The following is a 19,352-nucleotide window of genomic DNA, read 5'->3' as shown; positions in this document are numbered from 1 at the left end:
AGTGAGCGGTGAAGGTGCCCCTCTGAAGGGCGCCGTTGTACAGTTTCGGCGGGGGCGATCACCATTGTCAACTGTACGCGATTCGAATATCGACTGGAGAGCGAGATTCGGGCTTCGACTGGATATCGTTTTAGCGACCGCTGGAGCGAATCACATTCGCCTTGGAAAAGGTTAGAGAGACATTAAGGAGTGTCCTTTTCACTCGCTGGGAGCGCAGTGAGTTATCTGACTTTAGTGATGGTATATAGAGTGCACGCTTAATTGCCATTTGTTGTACCATTATTCCTGTGTGTGATTTCTAACACAATTTTGTTCATTTATAATCATTGGTGTGGTTTCACTATTGATTTTCAACAGAGTAACATATTTTTCTGCCGGGGCTCCTCTCGGGGTTCGGAGGTTACCGAGACCAGGAGATCGTAGAGGACTCCGTAACACTTGCTACCTTTTCTATTTTGAGTTTGTTTTCAGCACCCATTGTCTCTCGGTCTTTGTCTCCGATTTTACATTTTTTGAATTATCTTCTTTCGCTTGGACTTCAGTTTCCTCTTTTGCATCATTGTACTTGCCCGTTTCCTTTCTCAGTTGTTCTCTGTATCATTGGTCTCCATTTCCATAGTGGTGCTTGGTCTCTGTCTGTAGGGCCGTTTGTTCTTACTATTTCTTGAATAAGCAATGCCGCTGCAAAGCACACTATTGAATTCCGTCAATGGGGATGCTTTTGGTATAGTTTTACCAATTGATTGGTTGGTTCTCATGATTAGTATTTTCATTTGTTGTTTTCTATTCGGTGGAGTTGTAGTCTCTCTGAATGGTCAGTCTTATCTTTTCCAATATGTTGGCCTGCTCTTCTTCCAATTTATGTTCCTTTTAATTATCCTCATATTCCTCCTCTGCTCCATTCTGCCATTTTCCCTGCTCTTCCTGTTGATCATCATTCCAGTTCCCGTTTTCATACCCTCTATAAGTGTCACCCGGTCCCTGTCAACGGGTCGGTTCCGTCACCCCTCCTGAGATGGGTCCGAACTCCCACCCCCGCCACACCTCATCTCCTCCGCTGGCTCCCCGGTGTCACGCTGTGTTGCATAGCCCCTTCCCCACACCACCGCAGTCACGTCCCCACCATCTCGTTGTCCACTGCCCAGCAAGCCCTCGGCTCCCATCCTCCTCATATCTTGTCCCCCTTGTCTTCTGGCGCTGTTATTACTTGTATGAACTACTTTTAATCAGGACTTCATGGGTTGTTGACAGAACATTTTCAATTTTGTGATATGGAACAGTCTATTATGGTGGCCAATTTTGTCTTAACTGCTCCATGAATCTTGCCCCCCTGCCATGCATTCCCCACTGCTCATGGATTGAATACACTTTGCAGAAGATTATCTCTCTTCTCTATGCTCCAACTTTCATTATTTAGGTTTCTCTTCTGGAGTTATATTTTGGACGCATGGAGACAGATAGCAGGTCCTCAGCCTCTCGACTTGGTGCAGATGCAAGTCTCTCTGTAAGATGGTCTTCTTTCTTACAAGAGGTGCAGGCAGGCTCTCTTTACCGTGCCCATTCTAGCTGCTCGGTGCGACTGTACAGACTCAGGACTCTCGTCTGTCTCCCATTATTTGGTGATTCGTTATCTTTTTTTGTCTCGACACAAAATTCGTTTTTGTCTTTCCTTGACGTCTCGCCCTCACCCCCACCCTGCCTCGATACTGATCGACGGGCAGGCCACCCGACATCCCCACCAAGTAGCACGCATAACTTCAGGTTTCCTCCTTCTTTACCTGGCCCACAAGGCCATCGATGTCCGCTGCCAGCCTCGCATTATGACAACCGTCTGGGGCTCCAAGCAGTGTGCTAGAGATGCGACCATCTCCGGGGCTTTGTTCCAGTTCCGGTCTATAGGTCACAAAGCGTGTCTCGACGCTTTATTCTAAAGGGTTTCTGCTGTCGTAGAATACGAAAAATATGGGTAGTGCACCTGGGCTCACCTCGTATAACCATGGAACCACTGCGAGGTGTGGATGACCCATGAGGGGAAACCCCCACCCCTTCTCCCCCACTGTAGACACCCTGAATGAGCGCATTAAAGTGCAACAAACACAAAAGGAACACACCAGGTTATATATCTATATTATATTCTCCGTAGGTGATTGTCTGTCGGACTTCTCCACTTGTAGAACTCCACTCCACTCCACTTCTCCCCTCCGTCCGTGTGTCCGTCAGTCCGTCTGTGCATGCGTGCGTAAGCGAAGGACCGAATTCTAATTTGGTGTGTGGGTGCAACCCACGTCAAAATCCAAGATGGTCGCCGCCATGTATGTCTGAACCTTGTGAGCGGAGTATCTTGAAAAATAAGCGAAGTACCAACTTCTAATCTGATGTGTGGGTGTATCTAGGCAGAAGGAAGAACGCTATTGAAAATTGGGTCGCCACGTCAAAATCCTAGATGGCCGCCTTGCGTCTTCCACTTTGTCAACTCATCACTTCACCGACGGGGGACCTAGGCATAATAAAAGTCTTCTCCACTTGTAGATGATCTTCCGGACAGTCGAATGATTGATTTCAAATTGTTTGGAGATCTTTTTAAATCCCTTCCCAGACTCGTAGGCATCTATAACCTTCTTTCTGAAGGTCTCAGGGAGCTCTTTTGATCTTGGCTTGGTGACGCCGCACACTTCAACAACAGGTTTAGATAAGACAGGTTTAAATAAGACAGTCTGAGGTTTAAATAAGACAGTTTCCTCCAAGATCCCTCTAACGATGTTCTAATCATTTGCACCTGAGCTGGTGCACCTGATTCTAATTTTAGATATTTGAAGTAGTGATAAATGTAAGGGTGTACTTACTTTTTCCACATGTGAAATTTGCATTTATGTTCATTTAAATTATACAATGGACTACAAAATGTAAATGTTTCATGATATTTGTTATATTATATCACCTTTATCTATCAATATTGTTGAAATGAAGATCAAATAGTTGTATGGTGAAATATGTTGAAAAAGTCAAAACTTTACATGGGGTGTACTTACTTTTTCACGTGACTTTATATATACAGGGTGAGCCAGAAGTAGCGCCCGATTTCTGTTTATATATATATATATATATTTCCGTCAGTTGATTGTTTGTTTGACATTTGTATTACAGTGCACAAGAAGGTATAAATAAATGAATGACCTGTTTATCTAACCATTTATTCGGGGGAAAATTATTACGGAAGTGTACCAAAAAACAGAAATCGGGCGCTACTTCTGACTCACCCTGTATATATATTCGTGGCATTGCATGAGGTTGTCTTGACTTGTACATTTTAAGTAAAGGTGGTGAAGGCTCATTGTACCAAAATTATTTAGCCATAGTTTTCTTGAAACCGGTTTGAATGTCGTTGTTGCCGCTTGAGTGTCAGACTTTTGTCATTATAGCAGCAGCGGAGATGAGGACCTTCCCCCGGAGGAACGAGAGATGAAGGATCGCGAGCGGCGGCTGGCAAACAACGCCCGCGAGCGCATCCGTGTCCGTGACATTAACGAGGCCTTCAAGGAGCTCGGGCGTCTCTGTCAAACGTATTTGCGCACAGACAAGGCTCCGACAAAGCTTGCCATTCTTCAGCAGGCCGTGCACGTCATCACGAGCCTCGAGCAACAAGTGCGAGGTATCCTTCCTGCTACGTTAGTCTTTTACTCTTCGCTTTATTAGTCCCCTACCGGTGTACACCGGAGGAGACTATAGGTTTGCATGCCGTCCATCAGTCCATCATGCAAAGAACAGTTTTCCGGACTTTTTTTCTAAACGCTTAATGCTAATGATTTCAAACTTGGCACATCGTTTCCTCATGATAAGTTACAGATCAAGTTAGAACTTCACGACGTTTCGATCATTTTTGACAAAGTTATGGCACTTTGAACTTTGGGAATTCTGATAATTCTGATGCTCCTTAACTCAGTGCCATTTTAAGTTTTAATTTCCTTTAAAAAACATTTTCTCTGCAATAATAGGACCGATTGAGATAAAAATTTTCACCAGAGGAGGGACTCGGTCTGTAGAATATTTTAATGGTAATTATGACGTCACAGGTCACATGGTTCGGTCGCCATATTGTTTTTCGTGAAAACACGGAAACCCCTTTTTCTCCAACGGCTGAACAGATCCAAGCCAAACTTTGCAGACAGAATCGCATACCCATGACGAACAAAAAAGTCAGCGGGCATGACGTCATGCGTCACATGGTTTTTTTTTTTTTTTTTTTGACTGTTTGACTGTGACATAAAAAATGACGTTTTTAAGCATGAACCTTTAAAACTGAGCTCCTCCCTCATTTTTGATCCAATCGAGGGGAAACTTCACAGATCTGTTCAGCATGTCAGTCTACTAAAATGTCATTTTGGAATTTGCGATCGGGCACGTGGTTTGGCAGATATCGTTAATTAAACGAAAATATTTAAAAAATGGATATCTCTTGAATCGCCAGTACCTCAGACCGTGAGTTGGTAATTATATAATTCACACAGTGCAATACGTGCAGGCCGCTCCACGGAGCGACCTTGCGGGCTTATCAACGAGGCGAGGCGTGACACACGTGTCTCAGCATACCTCAGATCAAGTTTGAAAACCAGCATCAACCGTGCATACATTTGCATATTCGATCATTTTTGACAAAGTTATGGCACTTTGAACTTTGGTAGGGGACATGTATTGCAGTGCAATACTCAGAATGCTTGTTTTTCTCTACTTCCATTTCAATATATTTCCCATCCCCTACCAATTGCTTTACAGTTCCTAAAATTTACTTGATATTCCTTTACACGTTTTCGTAGACTTTACAAAGCTCGAGCGTTAAATTGGAGGGAGAGGTTTACATAATTATTTAAGCTCGGATCTGCATTTGGTGTTTGTCAACCGTACATTTTAACATTGGACATTTAAATGCAGAATTGATTACTTATGTTGTATGGTTTATTTTATAATTATTGTTTTAATGCCTTACACTAGAGCGCAACCTGAACCCGAAGGTGGCTTGCTTGAAGCAGCGTGAGGACGAGAAGATTTCCGGTGTCCCTTCAGACTCGTCTCATGACCACATGGGCTCCGCCTTGGGACGCATGTGAATCCACAGGTGCTAAAATGGCCACAATGTTAAAGTAAAATGGCCGCTTGGCCTCGAGGCTAAGTTTGTATTATTGAAGAGCCATTTCTGGGATTTTTTATCAATAACCTGTAAAAGGGTATTCACTCAGGAAGTGAGCACATTTGGTTAACCTCTCGTTAACTTACATATTATTCACAAAATACGTCGTTTTTGTGCATTTCCCACAGATGGAGAGCCACACCTCAAATGCCCACCTTATGGCAGAGCAAAGGTAGAAACTTGTGGCTCGAAGGCCTCGACCGCGTTTGTCTCGGTGCCTCAAACTCGCACCAGAACGGAAGCCAAGATTTCGGTCAATTCTCGAGGCCCAACTAGCCCTTGTGCTTCAGATGTGCGCATGGACACGGTTATGCATTTCCTGCATGGGCCATTCCACCACACACACACACGTGTATATTTATATTGCTTTCTTTTGTAGAGCAAAACTGGTTTTTGGTCAGTGGCAAATGAGACCCCACTTGAACTGGTCAAAGTCCTATCCATTTTAAATGCCTTGCTTTCAAGTCACTTGTATGTACAGTTGGTTGTGGTACCATCGGATTGTTTTCAGACTTGCTGAATACTGGTAAGTGCATTAAACACAACCGTGGCCATTAGAGGGCCAATAGCCCTTTTAAATGTAATTAGACTTTTTTCTGTTTTTGTATTTTTTTTATAATCAATCGCCATTTTACTTTTCTAGACATTTATTGTACATAAGCATTTGTGTTGTCGCTTTTTATTAAAAATTCCTTCAGCCACTCTTGGTGGCAGGAGGAGGTTGGGGGAGCAGGATAATTTGAACAAACCTATCTTTATCAGTGTAAAAAGAGAGGTTAACTGAACAGAAATGTGGGGTAACTGGAAGGAAAAGGGGGGGGGGGGGGGGGCTGGTGTGATTGGTATGGGTAAAAGATTTGGAAATGGTTATGTTGGAATATCCTTACATGTGCGACTGCTTTCCATCAGTGTTAACTTCAAATTCCATTTGAAAAACATTCCAATCAGTGTCAAAAAAAATGGAATTCAAGTTCTGCATCAGATGTGTGGTGACGTCTTCCAGGATCACTTCCTGTTTGTACTCCGTTTCCACCCATCGTTCATGTCCCGAAGTACCCAAGTATTTTTTTTTTTTTAAGAATCTCCCAATGATGTAAATATTTTATCAGGTGCTCTGTTCTCTACTCGAACACGGCCGTTTCAGTTGGAGAACGTTGCAAATACGTTCTCTGAGTGCATCGTGTTGCAGTGTAAATTGATTGTTAATTGGGCACAATGCGTCATGTCCTAAATCACCAGCTTTGAGCTCCATTCCTTCCCTATAAAATGACTGAGTCATACAAGGACAGCAATATTGCCTTATTCCCCATTAGTAACTGAAGAGCATTATGGAATAGCAAGATCTTTCTTCCAAATTCAGTTACTTTCCCTTTTTATACATAAAATGTAAAGTTGCAATTATTTTCCTTTTACCAAGTGGCCTTTTACCATGGCGGGCGGTGGTGGCAGCGTAATCACTTTTACCACTTTCCACATAGTTGTGCAGCTAGTAAACGGGCAACTTGCGCGGGGTGTGGTTCTGTGAATACCACACCGACCTTGTAGCTACGATGCATGAGGTAATTTTGCTTAACCTGTACCATTTGCACCGGTGCTTTTGCAAAAAAAAACTCCTAACATAACAAGAACCATGCGCTTATCGTGACAGCCGATGCTACGAGATGAAACATACTTAGTTGTCCTGCTGCCTGTATAAAGCATTCATGTAGCAGTAAAATGTGAAATTTGTTACAATTTGTGCTTTGACTCAGCTTTTTGATGCAAAAGGAGCAATCGTATTAACTTTATTAAACTGTACAGTTTGCACCATGTTCCCTCCATTCACATTTTGAGGGTGTGAGAGAGCAATGTTTATTGAAACACACACAGGTGTTCCACTATACAATGCTAATCTGATAAAAGTAGTTTGGTTGGCAATAAGGTTTCATCCAACGAGTGCAGCGGAGTTGAAGTCAGGCAGACATTATTAGATTCAACCAAATTCATAACTAATCCGGACAAACAGTGAAAATTCGAAAAAAATAAATATAATTCCCCCTCTACCCTTTCACCATTCTTGTTCAGATGATTCCTTCAGAGTCCAATCCATCATGGCACAATATCACCTGGCTTCACCACGTGGGCTGGATTTGTGCTTCAGTGCATCAAAGAAAGGGTGCTGCAATGCTTGTGCTAGGGTGACGCGCTCCGCTGGGTCATATATCAACATGCGGCTCAGCAGGTCAAACAGCTTCCGATGTTCATCACCATCTGACAGCATGTACCGCTGAGGTGGAGGTAAGGCAACAAAAATGCGGACCCATTGATTACATGGGCCTTGAACGATGCAAACCCATGGTTCAACCCTGCCGCACGCATGACTGGCGCTTACCTGCAACGGTTTGCAAGTCTCATGAACGAACCGGCCGGCGGAGCTGCCCTCGCTCCAATCGAGGTGCTCGTGTCGGAAATATTTGGTTTTTCTGCGGCACACGCCAGGTCATGCAAAGTCGAATATGAAAGGGCACCATTTGTTTATTTGTGCACCATTTGTTTATTTGTGCACCATTTCTCCATCACTTACCGGCTCTTTTTGATCATGTGTGTGGGCATGGATCCCAAAACTCTGTCCATCATAGCAAGGTGTTCCTTACTGTCATGGGTCTGTACATCAGCATAGAATGCAAGGTCAACTGTGGTCATTTGACTGATCCAATTATGCATTAAAGGCACCGAGACCGTTCACTATTCAAAATCTTTCGCATGAAAAAGGTGGCAGAGTTCCTCGAGATAAAGAATTTGTCACCGGTACATGCCTGGAAGAGGGTGAAGCCAAGATAGTATTCAAAGATGATGCAGCCAATGCTCCAGACATCACAGGGTTTTGACCAGCCAAGTTCTGAAAACATGATAATATGAATGCAAGTACGAGGTAAAGCAAGGCAAACGGACAGGCCTAAGGCATTCCCCATTGAACTAGGCCGGGTTGCATGTAAACATGCTGGCACCGCACTGGCGTCATGCTAAAACTCTTCATCAAAACGAGTTGGAAGGATTTGAAAATCCATCTGGAAATCACAGCTTGGTTGCAAATACCCACCCAGGATAACTTCGGGAGCTCTGTAATGCCTTGTTGATACCACGGAGCTGTGGTATTCATCATCGAACGTGGCGCTGCCAAAATCCACAACACGAATGTCTGGATTCTTTATCATACGCTCGTCTCGCTTCTGGAACAAGAAGACACACGTGCGCACATGTAGTTTCCCACAATCGGCTTTCCCAAAGACAAACGCTGAGGGGGTTCAGGGGTTAAATTTTATAAATAATCACACTGGGAATCTTCTCACCTTCCGCAAATTGTAATGGATGCTGCATTTTGAGTTCATAAAAAGTACATTCTCGGGCTTCAGGTCGGTGTGCGTCAAATTGATTTCATGTAGAACTGTCATGAGCGAAATGATTAGAATAAACCGGAAACTTTTATGGTGCTAAAGAAAGAATATTGCAAAAGAAAAAAAGATAAATCCCAATATCCAGAAAAATCACAGCTTCTCAGCTCTTTTCCTGCAACGAGCCCTTACATTTGACGGCAGCGCACAACTGATGGGCGACGATTCGGATCTGGTGCAGAGGGTACGGCAGGAAGTTGTTCTCCCTTAGAAACTCGTAAGTGCTGAGGCCTAGCAGTTCAAAAATGATGCAGATGTGGTTGTGGTGCTCGAACCAGTTCAACATTTGGGCACACATGCTATAAAGGAAGGGGAGGCCGCAAGCGGTTGAATCGTGACAGCAGGTAACATTTGTATGGTTCCAGGTTTGCAAATAAATGTAAAAAAGGAGGCAAAAATAACTCAACACTTACTACTTGCTTTCCGGGTCCTTCTCCTTGATGACGTTCAGCACATTTATTTCGAGTTTTGCAGCTTCCGTGTATTTACGGATGTTTTTAATGATTTTCACCGCCACCCTGGTCCGATCTCTGGGAATGACGACACAAACATTTTGTTTATATTTCACAACGTGCGTACCCCCTAATTTGTGACGCAATCTCCCTTGCTTGGTCGAGTGACCAAACAACATGGTCGGCACGAGTTGTACGCACCTTTGCAGATCGGCGCACTTGTACACCTTACCAAAGGTTCCTTCACCAAGCATGCATATTATCTCATCTGAGGGGTGGTTAGGTTGGGGTATGAGGGGAGGAGAGGAAAACTGAATATCATGTGACAACAGGAATGCACAGGAGTGAAAACTATGCTTCTATATAGCAGGTACTGACTAAAAACTTTTTCCAACCTTTGGATTTCAAGGTATCAAAGTAAAGTGTTAAATTAAATTTAAGGACTAGAAATCGAAACTTGAGTAGCTTCGTCAAAGTGCGAGAGGATAATGTGTATCAAGAGTTGTGAAAAGATTTACTTAGGTTATTTATTTTCAGAAAAATTAAGTCAAACGAAAGTTTGAACAGTTTTGTTTTGCTTGTTCTCTGCTGTGTGATAACTGAGGGGCGCGGATACGAGTTACGGTAATAGCTGTATACATCTCGATTGTAGAAGGTCGCCGATGCCACAGATCAGATGGCCCTCTCTGTCATCCTCCCCACTCCTGGCTCTCCGGCCGCCCGCCTTGCTCCGCTGCTCGACGACCGACGCGCCCCCGTCCATTCGGCGAGTCCCGTCGGCACGGTCGACATTGGTCGGACCCGAACACGCCAGCAGGATCGGGAATCGGAACATGGCACCAGTAGGGGACGACCAATAGCGCGAGCAGCCCAAAGGGCATTGTTTGTAGTCGCCAGGATTCATTTGTCACATGGGATATGCAACAGTGGGGAATAGTGCAAGGCACGTGAAGATACAGAACGCAACTCCACCCCTAAATGCTCAAACGAGCTTCACATACATACACAACATGCATGACATGACCGCACAGGCTTTTCATCGTAATTCATAACTTACCTTAGGACTGCATACCTTTCAAACGATTACACTCGCTCCTTAACAACGGTAATAAAACACAAGTTACCACAAAAAAAAAATGTTCTCCCATCACACACACCCACACAAAGGTATTGGACCCGATTATAGTCGGCCAGGCCACCACCCGAACGACTCTCTTTCTGCATACGAAAAGCTGTATGAATATGACATTCGCACGACATCAACGTTCACTCCTCACAGCACTCCACGACAGGATGGTTGAACAGCAAAACATACATGATGCAGTCACAGCTTTGTGGTGAAAAACCATGGGTCAGAATTTTGCAATGTCTAATATCCTAAATTATGTGGCCATGTTTGTTTCATCTGAACTCTGACTACATAATCCAGGTTTCACTTTATTTACCTGTGCAAAAAATTCAACAGTGACCTGGTTTCCTTTCCAAAAAGATGAACTGCTCCTCAACCTAGCACTTCAACTTTTCCTATCCCAAGCCCAACATGATCGAGCAATGGGACTCACCAATTGGCTACGTGAACGACTGCGGTGGTGGTGGTGGTGGTGATTATGGTTCTGGTAATGCCGATGGTGGTGGTGCGCACGACGCCGACGTCTCCGAGCAGAGTACCCCCGTGAGCCGCTTTGCGCGACCCAGCTCTCGGTGTGGTGTCGTGGACAACCCGCGTTCTCGCTATGAGTGCCGTGGTAATAGCGTTCGGAGCTGAAAGGCAGCGACGCCAGATTGCAAAAAATCCGAAGCTAATCATAAATAATACACACCAGCATTATTGTGGTGGGGTTACCATTTCAATGCGCACACCAAACATAGACTTAGGCCCAAAGAGAGACAATGTTCAAGCACCTGTCGGAGCGCTTCGATATCGTGTGATTGCTGCCTCTTCTTTGGGTGCACACAGAGCTCCGAGTGTCTGGGCTCTCCCGGCGTCTCTTGCAATCTCCTTGCGGTGGCAGACTCTCGTCGCCCAACTCACGCTTCCTAGAGTGAGGCATCTACAAAAGGGATCAAGAAAAAAATTATGGAAAAAGGCTACCACATTAGGCAAAAAGGCTAACACATATTGTAAAAAGGCTACCACATATTGTAAAAAGGCAACCACATATTGTAAAAACTACCACATCTATCTATAATTCCAGTAATCTCTGTGTGTGTGTCTGTATGCGACCGCTGTTTCTCGACAACTACCGGTCCGATATACTTGAAACTTGCCAGGTATATTGCTGGGGACCCGAGGATGTGCCTTTTCAAGGTTTGAAATTAATCGGACAAGTGGTTCCCAAGGTATGGTCACCGTACTCGCAAGCCGTTCGCTTTGGCTTTGCGAATGGACCAAACCATTTCATGTAAATAGAGGGGGGGGGGGGTTCTGTGGTCGTTACTGCTACGTGGTTTCAAAGTTTTTTTTTGTTGTTGTTTGCACGCATGTTTTTTTGCACGCACGTACGGGCAAGCACGTACGTGCGGGCACGCCCTAGTATTGTAAAAAACAATATCTCGAGGAAACAATAGTAAAAAAACAATAGGAAACAATATCTCTCCGTTCTCAAGACTGAACTCTCTTATCTGTCTCCCTCTTCCAAATCCTGGTGGCATCTGGTCAAATCTGTTTCTGGTGTTTGTTCCCCCTCCATCCCCTCCCTCACCTCAAACGGCTACACGGCTGACTCCGCACGTGAAAAAGCTGAATGCCTCAACTCTGTGTTTGCCTCTAAATCTTGTGTCCCAAACCCATCCCTCTCTGTACCCACCGTACCCAGTCGTACCCAGCTGCTCCTGGACTCCGTGTCCTTTCCTCCTGACAAGGTGGAAAAGTTTCTGTCAACCCTCGACTCTGATTCTGCAACTGGACCTGACGGCATCAGCCCACGGGTCCTAAAATCCTGTTCTTCCGCTCTTTCACTCCCTCTCTCTGTTCTCTTCACCCTCTCTTTTGCTCAAGGTCATCTGCCATCTGCTTGGAAATCAGCCAACATCACCGCTTTGCACAAAAAGGTGCAAAAACAGATCTTAGCAACTACAGACTAATCAGCCTTCTCCCAATTATCAGCAAAGTCATGGAATCCATCATTGCTTCAGATATGAAATCTTTCCTCTTCTCCAATGGCTTGATCTCTGATCATCAATTTGGTTTCAGACCTGGTCACTCTACTCTGGACATGCTGCTTCTGCTTTCTCAACAACAGATGGAGGTCCTCAATGCCAAACAGGAAATTAGAGCTGTCTCCCTTGACATATCACGTGCCTTCGATACAGTCTGGCACCCCGCTCTGCTCACCAATCTCTCCTCCTTTGGTATCCATGGAAATCTCCACGCAAGGCTGGTGGACTTCCTCTCTAGTCGTAGTCAACGTGTGGCCCTGAATGGGTTTCTCTCATCTCCTCTTCCTGTTCAGGCTGGAGTTCCTCAAGGCTGTGTTCTAGGCCCTGTGCTTTTTCTGGTCTTCATCAATGATCTCTCTGATCCCTGGTGTTGGCTTAGCGGTTAGGGCACCAGCTTAGGATCCTAGGATCCTGGGTTCGAATCCCGGTCGATCACTGAATTAACGCCAGGGGGGTTGACTCAGCCTGTCATCCTTCCGAGGTCGGCAAATTGAGTACCAGTTCACTGGTAATTCCCTGCTTGTCGTAAAAGGTGACAAACAGGGTTGGCGGCAGGAAGGGCATCCGGCCGTAAAACATTGCTTCAAAAAGGGGACCAAAAAACAACAACCACGGTGCCCGAAAAAGGCCAACCCCCGCTCTGCGGGGAAAAATGGCCTCTAAAGGTGTTTTTTTTTTTTTTTTTTTTTTTTTTTTTGTATACAAGATCGAGGCTCGTGAAAGAGCGAACATTAATCACACAGAAAGACAAACCGACACATAAAACATATAACATCGGGAGCGGTAGACAAAATGGGGAGAGAGGGGGAAGGACACAAACACAACATTTGAGAGCAGGTTATATATATATATCAATGATCTCTCTGACTCTTGAAAATCCTCTCTATCTCTTTGCTACTCTCTGTCGCTCCATTCCTCATCCCTCAGATCGGCAGTCTGCAGCCTCCTCACTCTCTGCAGACCTGGACAAAATCACAGACTGGGCAAACAAGTGGAACATGTCTTTCAATCCTGACAAATCTCACACTCTTACGATGTCTCTCCGAAAAGACCGACTGGACAACCCTCCCATCCACTTTTTGAATAATCCTCTCCAAGAAGTTCTGTCACTCAAGCTTTTGGGTGTCACTATCTGCCATGATCTTTCCTGGGAAAACCACATTTCCAAGCTGGCCTCCAAAGCCAGTCGCCGACTGGGCATCCTCCGTCGTGCGAAGTCCTTCCTTGGCACACCTGAGCTCCTCACCACATACAAGGCTTTCATCCGCAGCTCAATGGAATACTGCTCTCCCCTCTGGGCTGGTGCTCCTGCCTCACACCTAGCTCGTCTTCACGCTGTTGAAACCAAAGCGTTCAGAATCATTGGAATCTCCCGCGATGAAGCTAACTCCAAGGGCCTCTCACTCACTCACCGCAGGCAGGTTGGTGGTCTTTCCGTCTTCTACCGACTCCTCTCTGGCCTTGCCCCCCCCCCCCCCCAGCTCTCTCTGGGCTCTGTCCCCCAAATATTCCTACAGGTCACACAGGATCTGTGCTCACCTTCACTCCTTCATTCCTCTTTTCTCCCACCTCTGGCACAAACTCCCTCACTCTCTTCAATCCCACTCCACCCTCCAGGTCTTTAAAACAGCTGTTCACCACCATCTCTTGTCTTCCCCCATCCAAAACCTTGATCTTTTCTACCCCCGCTAATTTCACCCCAAATCCACTTCTTTGAAATACCAACTTCTGTCCTGGAAGTCCTTGGTGTCCTTGTGTTTATACTTCTCCCACCCCCTTCCCACGCCTCCTCCCCCCAAGCCCTCTCCGTCCCACACATCTCCCTGCTCTCAAATGTTATGTTTGTGTGCTTCCCCTTCTCTCCCCATCTTGTCTTCCACTCCCTCTTTTTATATATTTTGTTTGTCTGGTTGATTTGTTTGTGAAGTAAATGTTAGCTCTTTCACGAGCCTCGATTCAGTATACAAAAAAAAAAAAAAAAAAAGGCTACCAGATATTGTAAAAAGCTACCACATACCACATATCCTATTGTAAAAGGCTACCACACACTACATGCTATTGTAAAAACCTACTACATACCACAGCGTTCTGCTTTTACAATGGGATGTGTGGCACAAGGTAGGTTTTTACAATGGGATGTGTGGCACAAGGTAGGTTTGCCACAGTATGTGTGTTTTGCCACAAAACAAAAACCACTATTGTAAAAACCTACCTTGTGCCACACATCCCATTGTAAAAACCTACCTTGTGCCACACATCCCATTGTAAATACCTACCTTGTGCTACACATCCCATTGTAAAAACCTACTTTGTGCCACACTTTCCATTGTAAAAACCTACGACATGCCACACATCCCATTGTAAAAACCTACCTTGTGCCACACATCCCATTGTAAAAACCTACCTTGTGCCACACATCCCATTGTAAAAACCTACCTTGTGCCACACATCCCATTGTAAAAACCTACGACATGCCACACATCCCATTGTAAAAACCTACCTTGTGCCACATCCCATTGTAAAAACCTACCTTGTGCTGCACATCCCATTGTAAAGACCTACTTTGTGCCACACATCCCATTGTAAAAACCTACCTTGTGCCACACATCCCATTGTAAAAACCTACAACATGCCACACATCCTATTGTAAAAACCTACTACATACCACACATCCTATTGTAAAAACCTACCTTGTGCCACACATCCCATTGTAAAAACCTACTCCATACCACACATCCTATTGTAAAAACCTACCTTGTGCCACACATCCCATTGTAAAAACCTACATGCCACACATCCCATTGTAAAAACCTACCTTGTGCCACACATACCATTGTAAAAACCTACCTTGTGCCACACATCCCATTGTAAAAACCTACCTTGTGCCACACATCCCATTGTAAAAACCTACCTTGTGCCACACATCCCATTGTAAAAACCTACCTTGTGCCACACAGCCCATTGTAAAAACCTACTTTGTCCCACACATCCCATTGTAAAAACCTACTTTGTGCCACACAGCCCATTGTAAAAACCTACTTTGTGCCACACAAAAAAAAAAAAAAAACACCTTTAGAGGCCATTTTTCCCCGCAAGCGGGGGTTGGCCTTTTTCGGGAACTGTGGTTGCTGTTGTTTTTCGGTCCCCTTTTTGAAGCAATGTTTTACGGCCGGATGCCCTTCCTGACGCCAACCCTTTTTGCCGCCTTTAACGACAAGCAGGGAATTACCAGTGAACTGGTACTCAATTTGCCGACCTCGGAAGGATGACAGGCTGAGTCAACCCCCCTGGCGTTAATTCAGCGATTAGACCGGGATTCGAACCCAGGATCCTAGGATCCTAAGCTGGCACCCTAGCCGCTAGCCCAACACCAGGGATTTGTGCCACACAGCCCATTGTAAAAACCTACAACATGCCACACATCCTATTGTAAAAACCTACCACATCACACACATCCCATTGTAAAAACCTACCTTGTGCCACACATCCCATTGTAAAAGCCTACCACATACCACACATCCCATTGTAAAAACCTACCTTGTGCCACACATCCCATTGTAAAAGCCTACCACATACCACACATCCCATTGTAAAAATCTACCACATACCACACATCCCATTGTAAAAACCTACCTTGTGCCACACATCCCATTGTAAAAACCTACCACATACCACACATCCTATTGTAAAAACCTACCTTGTGCCACACATCCCATTGTAAAAGCCTACCACATACCACACATCCCATTGTAAAAGCCTACCACATACCACATACCACACATCCCATTGTAAAAACCTACCTTGTGCCACACATCCCATTGTAAAAACCTACCACATACTACACATCCTATTGTAAAAACCTACCTTGTGCCACACATCCCATTGTAAAAACCTACCACATACTACACATCCTATTGTAAAAACCTACCTTGTGCCACACATCCCATTGTAAAAACCTACCACATACCACACATCCTATTGTAAAAACCTACCTTGTGCCACACATCCCATTGTAAAAACCTACTACATACCACACATCCCATTGTAAAAACCTACCTTGTGCCACACATCCCATTGTAAAAACCTTCTACATACCACACATCCTATTGTAAAAACCTACTACATATCACACATCCTATTGTAAAAACCTACCACATACCACACACATACTGTGGTAAAAGCCTACTACACATCCATCCCATGGTAAAAAAAAAAAACCTACCACATACCAGACATCCCTTGTACATCTAAAGGAGCAAAAAGAGCCAAAAATGTACAAGTTAACTCAGTTATGCCATTTACAAACATGTATAAGCAGACCCTGGTGTTGGGTCTGCTTATACATTATATACACCAGCAGACAGATTATATACATACAGCATTATACAGCAGACCCTGCTGGCAGACCCAGGGTGTTTAACCCTGGTGTTGGGCTAGCGGCTAGGGTGCCGGCTTAGGATCCTAGGATCCTGGGTTCGAATCCCGGTCAATCGCTGAATTAACACCAGGGGGGTTGACTCAGCCTGTCATCCTTCCGAGGTCGGCAAATTGAGTACCAGTTCACTGGTAATTCCCTGCTTGTCGTTAAAGGCGGCAAAAAGGGTTGGCGTCAGGAAGGGCATCCGGCCGTAAAACATTGCTTCAAAAAGGGGACCGAACAACAACAACAACCACGGTTCCCGAAAAAGGCCAACCCCCGCTTTGCGGGGAAAAATGGCCTCTAAAGGTGGTTTATAAGCAGAGTAACAACGCACGTTACAATGAAAATTTAGTTTAGAACAAAAACAAAATACAATAATAATAACCTTTATATTAATATTATACCATAATATTATTAATATTCGTGTAGGGTTAGATTTATCTTGGGGATTTATCTTATAACGTCATAACGTACACGTAATATTGGAAAAATAAAACATACGGATTCGGGATTGGATATAAAATGAAGGAAATGGAGGAAACCTTAGGCTTATCGGAAGATGAAGACTTCGCCTGGGTGCTGATGAAGTCGGAGAGCGGCTCGACGGTCTCACAGGACGGACTCGGGTAACGTGTGTGGGTCAGGTCGACGCGCTTCACCTCATCGAGCGAAACTCTCACCTTGTGCTCGTCAACAACAAACCTCATGCTCTTGGTGGGAAACAAAACCCAATCTGGAAACATTCAACAAATAGTATTTTTAAAAACATAAACACGAGGCGATCTGATTACAGAGATCGTCCAACAATTAAATAACGACAAAAGGCCTGAAAGGAGCCATTTCTTGCGTCTCCCGATGTATCTATCCTCGAATTCGACGTTTCCCACACGATATCCCCCGTAAATAATAATTATGAAACTCATATCAATCAAACACCAATTACGTTACCTTTTTCGGTGTCAAAATGGAGCCAAAACCACTGAGAAATTGTATTATTTTAATTTTAAAAAGAAAGGAAACGATCCACACAAAATTCTCTTCAGCGACAAAATGGCGGAAATGAAAACGGAGGGTCGGACTCGGACTCGGAGACCGGAGTCTGCGTGCCGCGTGGGGGCGGGGCGCGGGATTGGGGGCGTGGACGAAACCATTTTACAATTCAAGCTTCTTTTTTTTTCTTTTTTTTGTATACAAGATCGAGGCTCGTGTAAGAGCTAACATTAATCACAAAAAGACAAACTGACACATAAAACATGTGATAAAGGGAGCGGGAGACAAGATGGGGAGAGAGAGGGAAGCACATAAGTACAACATTTGAGAGCAGGGACATCGGGAGATCTGTGGGGGAGAGGGCTTGGGGGGAGGAAGGGGAGGAGGGAACCAAAACGTTTTAAAACATTTTTGTCGAATTTTAATTCTTCGATGTCGACATAAATTACTTGTACGTGAGGAAATCATGTTGCATTTCTCGGTAAACACGTTGTTCATGCTGCACTCGGAATATGGACGTCTAAAACAATTGCAATTTGATGTGCCTTTATTCTTGTAGCGTTGTATATAATTTAATATGGTTAAATATAATTTAAAGCTGGTTTCACGGATGTCATAAATAGACGTTGCTGCGACATACGAGTAGATTGTCCTTTTCAATCGACAATTCCATATTTTGTCATTTTTGTGATACGCGATTGGTGTAAGTGGTACAGTCCAGACTGACGTCAGTGCGCAGTGATTGCGTCAGTGCGCAGCGTACGTGCCATGTGTTTTATTTTTTTCTCCTCAAATTCACTCATAGGTATCTAGGCCCTCATTAAGTTTTAAATTCGTTTCAGTTTTTATTTTTAATTGTGTGTTTGTATTTGCTGAGTCAACCCTCGCGAGATATGGAAAGACGCGAGAAGCGGGACAGTGAAAAGTACCGGTTGGCTGTCCATGATTCCACGTCATCCGTGAGCGGATATTAAATAAACCGATATTATAAATAAATATTGTTTATTTATATAAATAGTACTTTATATAAATTATATTATAAATTAAATGATATATTCGTGAGCAGATATTATAAATAAATAGAGCGGATATTAAATTGGGGCGTTCGATTATCTTAATACAGAAGGTCTGGCTTGGCAAGCGATAGCGAGCTGATTGGTAATGGAACACGTCCCTGTTTTAAACTGAGGATATTCGGCCCAAATCCCAACGTGGGGTTTTTGCGTGTGCTTCAATAGTTCAAACGCTACTAGTTCTACTCTATGTTTTTTGAGTTCATAACCAAACTTTAGTGATAAAAAAAAAACTATTTCAAAGGAAACGTATGGACGCATCAATGGGGATTAATTTGGAACCCCCATTTCTCACTCGCGACCCCTACTCCTTACCCTCGACCCCCACCCCTCACCCTCAACCCCCACTCCTCACCCTCGACCACCACTCCTCACCCTCGAACCCCACTCCTCACCCTCGACCCCCACTCCTCACCCTCGACCCCCACTCCTCACCCTCGACCCCCACTCCTCACCCTCAACCACCACTCCTTACCCTCGACCTCCACCCCTCACCCTCGACCACCACTCCTCACCCTCGACCACCACTCCTCACCCTCGAACCCCACTCCTCACCCTCGACCCCCACTCCTCACCCTCGACCCCCACTCCTCACACTCGACCCCCACTCCTCACCCTCAACCCCCACTCATCACCCTCGACCCC

General features: G+C 44.7%; 2 protein-coding genes across 17 annotated transcripts in view; one reads left to right on the top strand and one right to left on the bottom strand.

The window, feature by feature from the left end:
- The window catches only part of LOC137431315 (transcription factor 12), a 263,317-nt gene extending 256,329 nt beyond the window's left edge, over positions 1–6,988 (top strand). For all 15 annotated transcript variants that reach the window (XM_078781854.1, XM_078781846.1, XM_078781852.1 and 12 more), the window contains 3 exons: positions 3,420–3,649; positions 4,987–5,110; positions 5,311–6,988. In XM_078781854.1, coding sequence (XP_078637980.1) covers positions 3,420–3,649; positions 4,987–5,102 — 346 coding nt within the window. In that variant the 3' untranslated portion in view covers positions 5,103–5,110; positions 5,311–6,988. The remainder of the gene's footprint in view (positions 1–3,419; positions 3,650–4,986; positions 5,111–5,310) is intronic.
- Positions 6,950–17,749, bottom strand: LOC137431316 (dual specificity protein kinase CLK2). Of its 2 annotated transcripts, XM_068122524.2 has the most exons (14): positions 17,593–17,749; positions 17,187–17,377; positions 10,968–11,116; positions 10,628–10,826; positions 9,705–9,798; positions 9,267–9,333; positions 9,027–9,143; positions 8,746–8,912; positions 8,512–8,606; positions 8,262–8,391; positions 7,978–8,060; positions 7,746–7,825; positions 7,554–7,644; positions 6,950–7,448 (listed from the first exon to the last, which is right to left on the bottom strand). In XM_068122524.2, the coding sequence occupies exons 2-14, from the start codon at positions 17,349–17,351 to the stop codon at positions 7,284–7,286; spliced, it is 1,602 nt and encodes a 533-aa protein (XP_067978625.2). In that variant the 5' UTR covers positions 17,352–17,377; positions 17,593–17,749; the 3' UTR covers positions 6,950–7,283. The 2 variants fall into 2 exon arrangements, with proteins under 2 accessions (XP_067978625.2, XP_078637981.1); XM_078781855.1 differs by lacking the exon at positions 9,705–9,798.
- Between the last annotated feature and the right edge of the window lie 1,603 nt (positions 17,750–19,352).

Source organism: Myxine glutinosa, chromosome 7, assembly GCF_964187855.1.
Source record: "Myxine glutinosa chromosome 7, kmMyxGlut1.1, whole genome shotgun sequence".
Classification (NCBI taxonomy): domain Eukaryota; kingdom Metazoa; phylum Chordata; class Myxini; order Myxiniformes; family Myxinidae; genus Myxine; species Myxine glutinosa.
Note: the sequence above shows the minus strand (reverse complement) of the source record. Positions and strands in the feature narration are given on the sequence as shown.

Coding starts and splice junctions, on each gene's coding strand:
- LOC137431316 (XM_068122524.2), bottom strand. CDS start 17,351: ATGAGGTTTGTTGTTGACGAGCACAAGGTGAGAGTTTCGCTCGATGAG. Junction 9,144..9,266: donor AAGTGCGCCGATCTGCAAAG/GTGCGTACAACT, acceptor CGTCATTCCCAG/AGATCGGACCAGGGTGGCGG. Junction 8,607..8,745: donor GTTGTGCGCTGCCGTCAAAT/GTAAGGGCTCGT, acceptor CGCTCATGACAG/TTCTACATGAAATCAATTTG.